We start from the raw sequence: 16,644 nt of genomic DNA, 5'->3' as shown, positions 1-16,644 counted from the left end.
ATCCGCAATGTGGCCACGCCGGAGTATTTAAGACTTACGAACGTATAAGCCATCACTATTGCTGGCGGGGAATGTACACTTTTGTACGAAAGTTTGTTCAATGCTGCCCTGACTGTCAACGTCGCAAATTACCGCCTTTACGTGCGTTTGGCGCCTTGCAGCCGCTTCCGCGCCCTGCCAAACCCTTCGATCGAGTAGGCATTGACCTCTACAGCCCGCTTCTCTTGGCACCGGATGGCAATCGGTGGATTATAGTGGCTGTGGGCCATTTGACACACTACGCCGAAACTGCTGCTCTACCGAATGCTACAGCGCGGGATATAGCCTCTTTCGTCCTGCATCGCTTCATCCTTCGACATGGCGCACCTCGAGAACTCCTCAGTGATAGAGGTCGCGCCTTCCTCTCCGAGGTCGTCGAAGCTCTGCTTTCGGAATGCCACATTATTCATCGAACGAGCACGGCTTACCATCCGCAAACTAACGGGCTCACGAAACGGTTTAACCGCACTCTCGGTTATATGCTCGCTATGTACGTGGCTTCTGATCATGGAAACTGGGACCGCGTACTTCCTTTTGTAACGTTCGCGTAAAACACCGCGATACAAGCTACTACGGGATTTTCACCTTTCTTCCTCCTATATGGACGGGAGCCATTGTATACCATCGACACTCTCCTTCCATACCGTCCTGACGCTTCCGAGTGCTCACCTGTGTACGAAGCTGCCCGACAAGCCGAAAAGTGCCGCCAGCTCGCGCGCACCTTTACGTCACAAGAACAACAGCGCCAGAAGGAAGGACGCGCCGACTCACTTCCCAGTCCCATGTATGCCCCAGGGTCTCTTGTATGGCTAGCTGTTCGTTGCCAAACTCCAGGCCTTTCCTCAAAACTCGTTCCAAAGTACGAAGGGCCTTACTGCGTCTTGGAGCGAACGTCCCCGGTAAATTTTGTCATCGAGCCACTTTATCCATCTGACGACATGCGCCGGCGTGGACATGACCTCGTCCACGTGGCGCGTCTCAAGCCCTACCATGAACCTCTGACAACAACCTCTTAGGTCTCCAGGGTGGCTCTTTTTCTGCGGGGGCGATTGTGAAGAAGAGGCGCCTCCGTCTAGCGGCATCGCCAACGCTCGGCCCGCTCTGCTCGCGTTGTTGGTCGCTGGTGTCTTTGGAGACGATGCTCCACGCTGCCTCGCCGTTCTTGGAACTCGTAGCGTCCTTGAAAGACACCGCCAATAAACCTCTTTGTAATATATATATATATATATATATATATATATATATATATATATATATAATTGAATGAGAAGGTTCGCACATACGAAAAATACACGATTACTTGCTTACGTTTCGGCCGTGGCACAGCCTTAGTCTGAGAAATCCGAGATACAAGTGCACAGCCGCTTTGATGTCAATCTACACGTGGGCAATATCAGAGATACAAGAGAGTGTTTCCTTTTTATTGCGATATCAGTTACCTGGACACCAGGCGCATTTCCGTAACGTCACAGCGACGCACGTTCCGTATAAAGTCCAAGTGCGGTAACATCGTGACCGGGAGCCGTATACTGTGGGTACCAGAGAAAGCGTGCGAGGGTGAGCTGCTCGGCTAGAGTGACCTAGTATTCTAGGTCACTCTAGCTCGGCCACAGTGGCTCGACTCACCATCGCAACTTCCACTCGCACACACAGCAGCGGGCGCGCGGCCACGATGTTATCGCACTTGGACTTTATACAGAACATCACACCTACGCGGATGGCGTAAATGCGCTTGAAGTGTCCATACAGCGGCTAGCGCACTAAAAAAGCGCTGCAATCGCATCATGTATTGTCACAACGCCTACTAAGCGCAGCATTTGTGTCGATTGTACGGATACGTGGCGCAGCACGCGATCCTTCTCTGTTGTGTTGTAGAAGCGTCATGATGTCAAACTCTGTGCAACGCAGCGTACGTGCTATAGAGCTCGTGTCAGCCAATCGGTAACGAGCGCCGGCTGCGTGCTCCAGAAAAGGGACGAGGGCTTGTCCATTGTGCAGCTTCCTTTCAGTTGGCGTAGCGAGATCGGTGGTGGACAACAGTGGTGACAGTAGCGAGTCGCATTCGCTAGCGCATCACGGTGCTTACTATGCGATAGCGTTTATACATTTGGCGCATCCGAAACAAACTGGAACCTGTCTCCAGCGGTTTCCGTTCCGCTAGTGAATGGAGGCGAAGCACAGTTGTCTCTCCCTCAATGGGATACGCCAGCGGTTATACATGCCCCGTGTGACGTCTCTACTGGCCTCTCTGGTCGCATCAACGCGATACACCTTCTTAGCGCTCTAAGACCGGTTAAATGAATGGATGCACCACTTGTCGCATTCATGTAAACGCCGCTATTTCGTGGCTCGCTGACGCCACCAATTGCTGTCAGTGCACAGTGTTGGTAGACGGAAGTGCGGGAGATGCTGTTTGCTGTCCTGTCGTTTGTTGACACTGTTTCCAGTCTTAGTACACTACAACAAAATGAACTAGCCAGACCAGGAAGCATTAGCAGTGTTACCCTTTTGGAGGAGTATCGCGTGTGTCTTTCGTGCTAGGTCTTCTCGGAACGCCTGTCTGGGCGATGGATCTAGAGAGCGCCGACATCTCTGCTAAAGCGATGGCGGCAGCCGCGGAATGCCTTTGAATAGTTGGCAAAACAACAATGCTTCGGCGTTATAACTTTGCAGAAGCATTTCATAAATTGCACACAGTAATTAAGAATTTTTACTCGAATAGTTAACCTACATGCTTTTAAGACTGCACTTGTCTCGAGTGGAATTTTTGCTGTGCCACGTCATCCTCCCATTAAGGAGTGTCAGTTTAATCAATTGCTTGGGCTTCAGAACATAATCCAAAGGTAGTAGGATTAACGAAGGTGTCATGAGTTGGGTCTGGTACCCTGCATTTGTTGTCACCCTGATAGCACTCGAGCTCTCGCACACCGGGTGCATCATCCTTCTCCTGCGTCTTCCGAGCCTGACAAGCCGTCTGGTCTGCATCGCGGTCACGCGCGCGACCGAATGGTCACATTCAGAGAGATCCTCCTCCACTACCTCAGAGAGCGCTTACGCTACCCCCCAGCACACCAAACACTGAATAAATCTCAATCTTTCAGACGCGAACTTTCCCAAACCCCGTGCTGTACCACCGCACTTACCCCGATGCATACTCCCCACTCTGCAAAGCCTGCGAGGCCCGGGCTGACCTCGATCACATCATCTGGGCATGTCCCAAAGCTTCACCCACCAACACCCACCGCACAAACATTACACGCATCATAACTACGACCGAGCAGTGGGAGACTTTGCTGCTCGGCTTAGACCTAGAAAAGCAGCTTTGCGCCGTCCGGATGGGCGAAGACGCCGCCAGAAAGCAAGGACTGGCCGCCGTCTGAGGAAGGGGAGGACTGGGGGTTGGTCTCCCAATCCCCGCCGCCCCCGGACCCCATCATGGACACAATAAAGTTTCATTTCTCGCTAGCACTCCGATGGTACACGTAGAACTAGAAACGCAGATGCTCACAATCAATCTCTACACAAACACTATGCGGCGTGTGATGCTTTGGCGAGCCCGATCAATAAATGGCTGTGGTCTCATTTTAATAAAAGTTGTCACTCGTGGTACAAGCCACTATTTCCGAAGAAAGTCCGCACCAACGATGTAGTATTATATATATACAGGGTGTTTCAGCGAACACTTTCAAAAATTCTTAAAGGTTGCCTGTGGCAGATAGCACAATTCTAGTTTATGAGCTGGTATACTCGAAGAGGCGGACACTACTTGCACAAGAAATTGAAATGCATAATCGAATAATTAACAGAAATTAACTAATTTAGCTTTTAAGTAATTACCACGTGGCCCATATTGCAATTTACAAATTGTAGCCGTGGAGTTCGCAAGGCGGGTTCACTTGGAACGAATTCTCGGGATGACACCAGTTTCGAGATATTAATTCCCAAAATTTGCGGAGAAATGCATTGGCGTTCCAGTTAGGTTCTTAACAGAACGTCGCTTTATGCACTGAAGCGCAAAATTAATTGGAACGCCAATGAATTTCTGCGCAATGTTCGGTAATTATTATCTCAAAACTGGTGTCATCCTGAGAATTAATTCTAAGTAGATGCGCCTTGCGAACTCCACGGCTACAATTTGTAAATTGCAACATGGGCCATCAGGTAATCAGTTAAAACTTAATTAGCGAATTTTTGTAAATTAGGCGATTATGCACTGCAATGCTTTGTGCAAGTAATGTCCGCCTCTTCGAGTAGACCATCTCATTAACTAGAATTGGGCTATGTGCCACAGGCAACCTTAAATAAATTTTGAAAGTGTTCGCTGAAACACCCTGTATATATATATATATATATATATATATATATATATATATATATATATATATATTCAAATGCTTGTGGTGTCTTTTTTTGCCGTTCACTGCTGACTTTTAGCAGTTGCCTATTTACTGCTGTTCTGTTCTCTGCAACTATCAAAGTGCGAATTCTTGTTTTTTTACTATGCTTAGCACAATGAATTTAAGCATTTTTTATTACAGTTTGTCGATCTTTTGCGTTGATCTAAAGTGGACCGAAGAGCTCGGAATCGCAAACTCACTGATTGACAGCACAGTTTTGCTTTGCAAAACTAATTTAACTACATAATATCGTAGAAATGCAGCCTCAGTGGCCATGGCATGCACAATTGTTAGTTTCTGGGCTTAAATTTCGCGTACACATCAAATGTAACGCCCCCTAAAACTGCTTCTAAAGGAAGCGTTGTGACCCTGCGAACTGAGCACTGAAATGCAAACAGCAGCATAAATACTGCATAAGTTAAAAATATACATAAAGATTGCTTACAATCAGGAGAGTTACTGCTTTTCGTGGCGTGTTACCAAGCACATGCAAGCACAATGAATCGTGCACTAAAAGGGAAGAAACAGGAGCCAACAGCCCAACATAAAGGAATGCAAAAGGTTAATCGAGGTGCCCTTGAAGTAACCGGCGCAATCCTGAACCAGCAGCGGCTTCCCTCGAAGATGGACACCACGCGCGGGCCAGTCGTTTTGCCCGGGAAGATTGTCGCCGAGACCAGCTTTCTTATCTCAGTGCCTGGAAAGGGATGGGTCTGCCTCCTCTCCTCTGTTGCCGACTTGCTCCCGACGAGAGGATAAAAAGTACGGAACGGCGAAGCGCTCTGTACTCTCACCCCCTTCGATGGAACCGGCTGGAAGAACGACGAACAGCTTTTCTGCTCAGCAAGCTCCGGCCAAGCCACTTCTGGTAAGCACTGACTGCCCGATTTCTTTTATAGCGAATGTCGTTCTTCGCCCGTTTGCGGTGGTGCTCACCGAATGCCAACTAACCCTTTTGACATGGGCGCGCAATCTCGCCAGAGCTTTGTGGCGTCAGTGAAGGTTGCGTCATTCTGCCGCCTGTGTTGCGGGCTGCGTTGGTCGCCCAAAGTCCGCTGCGCGTCTCCTGTCGACATGCGCCGTTTCGTCTTGCCGGCTGAAGCGCAGCTTCGCTAGGCCGACTCCCGCAGAGCGTCGGGAACTGCATGATCTCGAATAATGGTCGGAGAAGAACATTCTGGCCTGCGTGCAGTAAACGAGCGGATAAGTGCAGCCGTTGTTGTATACTGTCCCCATCACGCTGTTGTCGTCATCTCTATCTTGGTCACGCCGTCGTAATCACTGCGCTGTCATGCATGTTCACCAAAGCATGTCGGCGATAATGAGCAGCAGTTCACTTGGGAAGTACATTGCTACTGTGTATTGATTTCTGCAATCCATTTATTTGACAATCCCATTCAATGCTTTGTGCAACATTTTTTTTTCTGCAAGACATCTGATTGTATAGCCTCTTAAGATCCTTTGTACAATGCATTCAACAGTTTTTCGAAATTCACTTGGAAGTGATTAGGCTAAATATTCCTTCTGGGTATGAAGTACGGCGCATTTGTACCTGTAAAGAAGTGGTTTACTCACATTCTTCTCATCCGCTTTCGAGACATTTGACACTCAATTGATCTAGACGTCTGTGTCGGCCCAGACGGCCGAAAGTAACCTTGAGGTATGTTTCGAAATCACTGAGAATGCGTGAAAATACCGGACGAGGCAGCAACAAGACAACGTACTACACGTATTTTCATCTTCACGTCAGCGTTTAAGCAATTAGATGCAGTTTTTACCATAGCAAACATGAAGATATAATGGAGATATCTTGTTCGCGTACACGGAGACGCAGCTTTTGGCATCGAACCGTGGTACTTTAATTGTTAAAATTGTTTTCAAGCTAACAGTGGACAATCAAAACCACATTGAAAAGCGATTATATCCCATAGTTGTGCTCGGGCATCAAAAGAATGTATATATACAGGGTGTCCCAGCTATCGCGCAGCACGATTTAAAGAAAGAGGAATGGCGTTACGCGAAGCCAACCTAGTGCGTATTGTTTCCAGTACAGTGGAGCAGCCGCCAGTAATTTTTTCGTTACTGAGATTTAATTAATTATTTGTAATTAATTGTATAACTCGAGAAGTACTGTTCTAATTATCAAAGTGACAATGAGAAAGTTGTAGAGCAACATGGAAAAACTCCCAATACAGCTTTCTGTAGCTCAATACGGGCCACATAAAAGTGTTTTTCCGAGCGTGAAAGAAGACTGCGAATACACGCAAAGTGCCCGAGCTGCCAGTCGCGCGCCAACTCTGCGTGTATTCTCGGGCTTATATATATATATATATATATATATATATATATATATATATATATATATATATGGTGTTTCAGCGAACACTTTGAAAAAATCCTAAAGGTACGTTTTTTGAGAAAAATAGGAATTACCTTAAGGAGCAAGCTTTCAGGTTAGGCGGACGTCAGAAATTACGAGAAACATGCGAATTACATAGGTAATTAACTAAAATTACCTAACGAACTTTTTAATTAGCGACGTTTGGCGGTTATTGTCAATGGCGAGTTTGTAGCTACGGAAATGACGATGCCGTACCAGTTTTTAAAGCAAAGAAAAAGTCACTCTGTAAAGCCCTGCAGCCCGCGAAAATCAAGTATTTTTTCCCTCATGAAACCGAAACGTAGCGAACATGGTGCGCCGGAAATCTAGTGCAAACTCAACGTCCGCTGATGACGTGTTGCGGTGACTGCGGCGACCAATTCGAAATATCTGTAGTGATTCCCCAGGCTAGGGAGCCTCAACGCTCAGCTTAGACCACGGCTGGCGTTATCTTTTCTTTCGTTGGTAGGCGCAAGAAAGATTCTAGCCATCGCCCACTACGCAGTTGTCGATTTTAAGATGCTGTTGGGCGCTGGCCTGGCGTTCTGCCAGGGCAGTTGCCTCCGGAAGCAGTCCTTTAATTTCCATTCACATTACGCTAGCTTCGTTGAAAGAATAAAGCCACACTTTTCTGACAGTGCAGAATTTCTTCAGCGGTGCCGATATCGTGACAGGAGTTATTTTTTCATGGTATGGGCTTCACAGATAAAATAAACGAGGGATCCGTAGCTGGCAACTTCTTGGCATTGTAGCGCGACGTTGTTTCGTACCAACTAGCGTCCCATTTGTTGTAAGTGCTGGCCGAGGATTAGGAAATCTTGACTTCATACTATGTTTAGCAGTTTTGAGTAATGTAACAAACATTAATGGACAAATATAGTTTATTTCTATCTTTCATTTGGTTGTAGGCCGATTCAGGCACTCCACGAGAGTAATATCATTTTGGACGACAACACAGAATATTTACATGATGTGCTCAAATTGTTTTCCGTCCATTGCGATGCACAGATGAAGGCGCTCTTTCATGGAGTTGATAGTAGATAAAAGCATCTGTCTGGAAATGTTGTCGAGGGAGATTCTCACACGTTGCTTCATATCCTCGATGTTGGCTGGTTCCGTCTTGAAAACCTCATTTTTAACATATCCCCAGAGAAAGAAGTCCAAGGGTGACAAATCGGGTGACCTAGGCGGCCATGGTGTGCTTCCACCACGCCCAATCCACTGGTTGGAAAAGGACTCGTCAATGAATTTACGAGCCGGTGAAGAAAAATGCGGCGGCCGGGGCTCCGTCGTGCTGGAACCACATTTTTTTCAGCGCAGCCAGTGGTAACTCTGAGACAAACTCGGAGACGACGCCCTTCAAAACGCACTCTACGTACTTCTTTCCAGTAAGGTTTCCGTCGATGAAGTAAGAACCAACAATACGGCCGTTATAAATGCCACACCATACGTTCACTGACCACCTTACCTGGTGCTTATGCTCACGAAGCCAGTGTTGATTCTGATCGCAACAATAATGTGCGTTCTGCAAATTGACATTCGAATCCCTACAAAATTGGGTCTCGTCAGTCCAAAGCACTCTGTTTATAAATTCAGGATCTTCGTCGCATTGAATACGGCACCAGTTGCAAAAAACGAGCCGTTTTTGAAAGTCGCTTGGTCTCAGCTCTTGGTGAAGACACACATGATATAGGTGGTAGCTGTGTCTTGAAAGTGACCTCCAAACTGAAGCTGGGCTTGCTCCATATGCACTGGCAATTTCCCTGACGCTTGCTTCCGGCCTGACAGCGACGTATGCCAGTACATCGCTGTCAAAATCATCGGTTGCACTGGCTGGTCGCTTCCTTTTCTGCGCATGGACTGATCCAGTGGTCCTAAACCGATTAAATATCGATACGAATGTGGGGCGAGCTGGCACACGACAGCCAGGATGTTGGGCAGCATACAGCATCGATGCCAGCTCCGCGTCCTTTTGCGCGCTCACATATAAGCCAGCACAATGTCCACTTTCTCGGCAACGGAGTACTGGAGTTGCGCTGCCGCAGCCATTTGCACAATATTAGACAGTTTTAGTTACACGTACGTAGAGGCTTTGCGTACGTAGAGCTTCTACGTGTAAGCAGTGCGCATGCGCAGAACGTAGCGGCCGCGCGCTGGTCTCACGGACGTACGTGAGATTCGATTTTTTACGTGCGTTTCTTGCGCACGTAGACAGCTTCGCGCGGGGGTTTCGCGAGATCACGAACAAGCGATAGCGTGCTGAGGGCGCGTAGATGGCTTGCATGGAAACACGGCGACAGGATGACTGGTCATCTGTTTCATTCCATGTCAACGATGACAGCAGATAACGCTTCCGGGCATCGCGGCGACGATGACCGGCACGCACCAATGCACATCACTGGCTTCGCTGAAATACTCATCTTGAATTGTTTATATTTCCCGATAGATGTAGCTACGTGGTGCGTCGCGTACGTGTAGCTAAAAGCGTTTCAGATGGCGTGCACGTAAGGTACGTAGACTGTTCACGTTTGCGTACGTGAAGTCTCCACGTACGTGTAACTAAAACTGTCTATTAACGCTGCGGCGTTGAAACCTTGATCCTCAAATGGACTGGTAATGCAATGTCACACGCGAACCCCGAAAACACGCACACTAAATGGAAACGTCAACGCGTTTGTAAAACTGGCGCTACAAGCCACAAGAACTAACAGCATGCAGCCACTGCCGCGAACGTCCTCCTTGCTCCGCAAACGAACCTTTCCTTTGTCTCATGCGCTTCCTAAGACGCACCGATTATAACATTAAAAAAAAAAAAAACAGCAGATGAACCTAACGAATGAATGAAAGGAAGGTGACGCCTCACATCTAGCTCGTCAGGTAGCGACGTCAGAAGTGGTCGAGACAAAAAAAAAGAAAAATCAAACCTGCCGGCAACGCCTACCAAGGCTCCCAAAGCGGGTGACCGTGTAGTGGGCGATGGCTAGAATCTTTCTTGCGCCTACCAACGAAAGAAAAGATAACGCCAGCCGTGGTCTAGGCTGAGCGTTGAGGCTCCCTAGCCTGGGGAATCACCACAGATATTTCGAATTGGGCGCCGCAGTCACCGCAACACGTCATCAGCGGACGTTGCGTTTGCACTAGATTTCCGGCGCACCATGTTCGCCACGTTTCGGTTTCATGAGGGAAAAAATACTTGATTTTTGCGGGCTGTAGGGCTTTACAGAGTGACTTTTTCTTTGCTTTAAAAACTTATACGGCATCGTCGTCTCCGTAGCTACAAGCTCGCCATTGACAATAACCGCCAAACGTCGCTAATTAAAAAGTTCGTTAGACAATTTTAGTTAATTACTTATGTAATTCGCATGTTTCTCGTAATTTCTGACGTCCGCCTAACCTGAAAGCTTGCTCCTTAAGGTAATTCCTATGTTTCTCAAAAAACCTACCTTTAGGATTTTTTGAAAGTGTTGGCTGAAACACCCTGTATATATATATATATATATATATATATATATATATATATATATATATATATATATATATATATATATATATATGTGTGTGTGTGTGTGTGTGTGTGTGTGTGTGTGATTGCAGTGCAATCATAAGAACTCAACAAAGAATGACACGAAAGGCAGCATAGCGGATAGCGGAAATTCGGTTTAGTTCCTCATTGCATTAAATACAATGATAAATACATGGAAATGGAAGTGGATGATGTTTAACTGGCCGCACGCGGTGCAATGTTTTACCAATTCAGCTTCCGCGGCGCTTTTTTCCCATCCAGTTTCCAGAGAGAGACATTTATAGCCAGGCATTTGATTTCCCCACCGCAACATGAAAATTACCTGGACATGTACATAAAACCAGTTCAGCACGACACAATCTCGGAAATTAGAAAGAAAAAGCCCTTCCGCAGAAACCTCACTAAAAATGAAGAAAATCCATTAACGACTACCTAAGCGGTAGAACAGATAGTTATAAAGCCCGCGGACAAAGAAAGCGCCGTTGTAATTATGAATACCAAGGACTACACATAAAATGTCGATCGCCAGCTAGAGAACACCACGTTTTACAAGCAGATGGACACAGACACAACTTCAGAATTTAAAGAAGGCGTTCGAAGGACCCTCAGTGACCTACAAGAAAACAGGATATGTGATGCCACTGCCAAATCCCTACTTCCTCTAAGCCCTATAGCCCCAGGCAGATTTTATCTCCTACAGAATAAAACAGAAAAAAAAGAGATAACCCGGCCGACCAATTGTCTCTAGGAGTGGAACTATAACAGAATAAAAATCTCGAATTATGTAGATGACCAAATTAGAGGAATTCCGCCCTCAATCGTTTCTTACAAAAAGACCCCACTCGCTTCGTATCCGAAATCATTGACATTTGTATCCCCACAGGTAGCCTCTTAGTAACCCTGGACGTTGTATCCCTGTATACAAATATACCACACGCAGATGTAATTCGATCAGTAGTCCGTCATTTCAGAAACCCATTGATTGTCACACACTTCGAACCGTAATAAAACTGGTATTAGAACTAAACAATTTTGAATTTAATGGAAAGCACTTCGTGCAAGTCAACGGCACATCAATGGGCACTAAAATAGGTCCCAATTACGCCAATATATTCATGGGCATACTGGAGTCATAGTTTCGTGAGAGCTGTACGCTAAAACCAATGTTTTACATTAGGTTCATGTACGACGTACTTCTAACCTAGTCTCACGGCGAGGAAGTGCTATTGAATTTCATTTCTCAATTCAATGCAGTCTACCCAAACATCTCATTCTCGCATACATATATTCGACTTCCGCAATAAGTTTCTGGATGTTAGTATAAATGTGTACAACAGGCTTGTTACACCAGTTTTCAGAAAACCAACCGATAAGCACCAATACTTACAGGTTCATGGTTGCCATGCAAGACATTGTAAAAGAGCCACCCCGTGCAGCCAAGTTCTTCGTTTCAAGCGGATATGTACTAAAAAAAGAGGAATTTGCATCGATCTGTGAATAGCTCAGTAACGACTTAACTACTACGCCAGCGCTATCCTCCCTCTATTATCAGCGACGTGATTCAAAAAAAAGCAGACAACCTTGATCGTCATGCGCTGATCAACAGCAAACCAGCTCCCCCAGATTCACCGACTAACCTCATCCTCGGGTATTCAGCATCAACTGCTAACATAAGTCATATCCTCCGGAAGCATCCCACCATACTCTTACAGAGCGAGAAAATGCGCCAAGTTGTTCCCGAACCTCCGCGGGCGGTATATATATACAGACGGGCCACCAATATCAGAGATGTTGTCACGTCCTCCAAATTAACTCAGCATAGGTTGCGCACCATGAGGAAATATTCGATGCAAACTATGCGCCATGATGAGCACCGCTATTGTTGCCAAGAGTACCGCGCCTTCCTTTTCATTCAAAATTCAAGGGGATTACAACTGCGACATTTTTAGCGTTGTATCTCCTCGAATGTACCCTTTGCCGCGCGCAATACATCAGACAAACGAAAACCTCTGTTAGGCTACGCAGTAATAAGCCCAAATTACATAAAACATATCTACCACAGCTCCCCCTCTCCAAATACGTGAACGCACTAGGCCACCCTTTAGAAACATTTAAGGCCACCATTTTGAAAGCGGGATTATCCACGCACTAATACAGAGAAGCTTGTGAGTCATTTCTAATATACAAGTTCAGCACACTTTCTAGGGGAATCAAGGACAGCATATACGGAGACTGACGTGTATGCCCAACTAGCAAGAAAAATGTTTCCAAGAGTGCCGACATGTTTGATGCACCAATCAATATTTTCCCTCTCCTACTGATCTATTTACTGACGGTTATATGTGGTATATAACGCATACTATATTTATGAAGCTAAACGTATATTTTCTACATCATTTATAAGATATTCATCTCGCTGTTGATGTTTATTACTTCACTTTGTCCGATAAAAGTTTAATTAATTTTATTTTTCATATACGTGCAAAAAGCAGTTTGCCCGCAACCACGAAGATCCCACCGATGCAAAGAATGTGTTGCATAGTTGCGGCACACGTGCCGTGTATGCTGAATACGACAGCACTCATTTGGAAGGTTGGAACATGAATGTTTATTGCTTCCGCCAGGGAACGTATATATACGAAAATGAAAGGGGGAAGGGAGGGCAAGAGAAACGATAGTAGAAGAAACCGCACGCGCCGCCAGCGCTTGCGAGGCAGTTTGATTGTGACTGACGTCACTTTACAACATCTCTCTTCCCTTAATACTGGAGTCGCTGTACTGGTTTTCTTTGACGTGTAGAGCGCCGCAAAGCTTGGGGTGGGCTGTCGGGTTCATCTGTGGCAGCGTTGCTCGCTGCGAGTTCCGGTTGGATTTCATGCTCTGGTTCGGGTATGCCCCCTTGTTCAGCTGACGGTCTCGGCGATTGTGGGTAGTCACTAAGAGTACCTGTTCTTGATGCTTGATGTACCGCTTCTTGATCTGTACCAAGCGGTGGCGGCGAATTTTCCCGCTTCCGCACCTGGTCAACATGTCGTCGTACTGATCCGGCCGGCGTTCGTATGGCAACCATCCGAGAACCTATTTTGGACTGTACAATTCCTGGCGTCCATTTCTCTCCCGTTCCGAAGTTGCGGGCGTACACGTCAGCTTCAGGTGATGACAGTTGCCAATCGTCTGGTTCGTTGGCTGGCCCTGCGTGTACAGGAGGAAAACATGTATCTAACCGGGATCGAATTTGATATCCGAAGAGCAGCTCTGACGGTGATTTTCCCGAGTGGTTAGGTGTCCTCCTGTAGTTGAAAAGCAGCCTGTTCAGCTTATCATCCAACCGCCCCTCACCAATCTTCTTGAGGCCGTCCTTAATTGTTCTGACTGCCCTTTCTGCTAGACCGTTTGACTGGGGGTGATATACGGCTGTGCGCAGATGCGTTATGTTGTTCTTCTTGACAAAAGTAGCGAACTCGTCACTGGTAAACTGCGCTCCATTATCCGAGACGATGGTTCGCGGCACGCCAAATCTGCAGAAGATACCGCGCAGGCAGTTGATAGTGCACGAAGCGTTGGCTTGTCGGAGTGGCACAGCTTCAATCCACTTGCTGTATGCATCCACGATAACGAGTATCATGTTCCCTGAAATAGGACCAGCAAAATCGATATGAACCCTTGCCCATTTTTCATCAGTAACGGGCCAGCTCTTTGGCGTTGCTGTAGCCGGCATGGGCAGGTTTTGAGCACAGTTCTGACATGATGCTGCCACTCTTTCTATGTCGTGATCTAAACCCGGCCACCAGAATAACGATCTGGCGACCGCCTTCATAGCGGACGATCCTTGGTGCGTCTCATGCAAAAGGTATAAGACGCGACGTCGCGCCTCCGTCGGAACAACTACTCGACGGCCCCAGTACAACAACCCGTGAGCCAAAGACAGCTCCAATTTCTTGTCAAAAAATGGTGCGATATTCGTGTTGAGGCTTTTTGAGCAGGAGGGCCAACCGTTCTTAGTGAATCGAATAACTTGACTCAGAGAAGGGTCATCTGCAGTCAACTGCCTTAGCTCCTCAACCGACACAGTTCCCTCGTCAAACCCAGCCAAGGCTAGGAGATAGTCTGGTGGATCTCCTTCTGGTAGTTTCGGCTCAGATGTACGTTGCGGCAGTCTACTAAGAGCGTCAGCGTTGAGGAGTTGCTTACCAGGACAGTATTGAAGCTGATAGCGGAATCCGCCCAGGTACAGTGCCCAGCGCTGTATTCTAGCGGCTGCCAATGCAGGAGTTGGTCGGTCCGCCTTTAGCAGGCCCAGGAGCGGCTGGTGGTCGGTGACCAACACGAATTCTCGGCCTATGAGGTAATCACGGAATTTGGACACTCCAAATACAAGAGCAAGGGCTTCTCTCTCAAGCTGAGAGTAGTTCTTCTCAGCCCTGGTTAACGTTCTAGAACGGAAACCAACGGGTTTATTGGTCTTTCCGAATGTATGGAAAAGCACGGCACCTATTCCGTCCTGTGAGGCGTCACACTCTAGCTTGAGGGGTTTCTCGGGATCATAGTGAGCCAGCACTGCCGCTTCCTGAAGGCATTGTTTTGCATCACTAAATGCTGTTTCTTGCGCATGTCCCCAGAACCAACGCGTGTTGTTCTCCAATAACTTGTACAGCGGTGCAAGTAAGGAAGACATGTTAGGCACGAACTTCGAATAAAACGTAATCATGCCCAGAAACGACCGCAGCTGCTGAAAATTTTGGGGGTTGGGGGCTTGCGCGATTGCTTCAACATGCTTCTCGATTGGATGCAGACCTTCACGATCGATTTTATGACCCAGATATGTCACTGCCTCTTGACGAAAGCTACATTTCTCAAGTCTGAGCTTCACTCCGTGCTCACGAAAACGCTGCAGTACTTCTCGTAACTTGCCGGCGCTGCCATGCTTTTCCGATACCAAAACGTCGTCGAGGTAAGCTTGAACACCTGTCAAACCCTGCAGAACTGTTTCTATCTTCCGCTGGAAGGCGCAGAAGCCATGCCGAACGGCAGTCGGTTGTAACAGAACAAACCACGGTGTGTATTAATTACGCACAACTTCCTTGTGTCCTCGTCGAGGGGAACCTGGTTATAGGCGTCTCGTAAATCCAGCGTACTGAAGCAGTCCCCCCCCCCCCCCCCCCGTTCAGGCATGCGAAAATGTCATCAATGACTGGCAACGGGTACTGCTCCAGTTCACAGACGGGATTCAATGTTACCTTGAAATCGACACAGATTCTAACCGTGCCGTCTTTCTTCATGACAGGCACAATGGGGGTAGCCCACTCGGCGTGCGTTACAGGTGACAGTATTCCAAGCTTTACGAGCCTATCAATTTCTTTTGAAACTTTGTCGCGTATAGCAAACGGAAGGGAACGGGCCTTACAAAACTTCGGCGTGGCTCCTTCCTTGAGCTTCAAATGGACAGGGTGCCCGTCGATTAGACCCAGCTCGGTGCTGAAGACGTCTTGGAACTCTGACAGGACAGCATCCATGGCTGGGGTACGGCTGCTTCCTGGACCAGGACCTTGTTGCACTGATACGTTGAGTACCGAGGATCCTGCATCGCTGAACTTGGCTATCAAATCTCGTCCGCAGAGGCTCGGACCTGAACAGTTCAGGACTATCAAAGAACTCTTGACCTCCTTGTCGTTGTAGAACACCGGCATACTCAATTTCCCCAATACTGGCAGCTCTCCAAGATAACAGGACAGTTTGATGCATGCGGGTGTTAATGGCGGCACATCCTCGTCGCCACTGTTGCATAGTTGCGGCACACGTGCCGTGTATGCTGAATACGACAGCACTCAGTTGGAAGGTTGGAACATGAATGTTTATTGCTTCCGCCAGGGAACGTATATATACGAAAATGAAAGGGGGAAGGGAGGGCAAGAGAAACGATAGTAGAAGAAACCGCACGCGCCGCCAGCGCCTGTGAAAAAATTAAATTATGGGGTTTTACGTGCCAAAACCAGTTCTGATTATGAGGCACGCCGTAGTGGGGGACTCCGGAAATTTGGACCACCTGGGGTTCTTTAACGTGCACCTAAATCTAAGTACACGGGTGTTTTCGCATTTCGCCCCCATCGAAATGCGGCCCCCGTGGCCGGGATTCGATCCCGCGACCTCGTGCTCAGCAGCCCAACACCATAGCCACTGAGCAACCACGGCGGGTAGCGCTTGTGAGGCAGTTTGATTGTGACTGACGTCACTTTACAACAGAATGCAATGTAATGCAGTTTGCGGAACTCTATAGTTGAGTATAGAGGTCACAGTACGGGTGTGAT

The 16,644-nt window shown here is 47.3% G+C and overlaps 1 protein-coding gene across 1 annotated transcript; it reads right to left on the bottom strand.

The window, feature by feature from the left end:
• Positions 1–13,023: 13,023 nt before the first annotated feature.
• On the bottom strand, positions 13,024–16,026 carry LOC125943700 (uncharacterized). The gene is made up of 3 exons (XM_049663165.1): positions 15,744–16,026; positions 14,531–14,653; positions 13,024–13,531 (listed from the first exon to the last, which is right to left on the bottom strand). Exons 1-3 carry the CDS (start codon positions 16,024–16,026, stop codon positions 13,098–13,100), a joined length of 840 nt encoding a protein of 279 aa, XP_049519122.1. The 3' UTR covers positions 13,024–13,097.
• Positions 16,027–16,644: the final 618 nt, after the last annotated feature.

The sequence above is a fragment of the Dermacentor silvarum genome, chromosome 1 (assembly GCF_013339745.2).
Source record: "Dermacentor silvarum isolate Dsil-2018 chromosome 1, BIME_Dsil_1.4, whole genome shotgun sequence".
Lineage (NCBI taxonomy): Eukaryota > Metazoa > Arthropoda > Arachnida > Ixodida > Ixodidae > Dermacentor > Dermacentor silvarum.
Note: the sequence above shows the minus strand (reverse complement) of the source record. Positions and strands in the feature narration are given on the sequence as shown.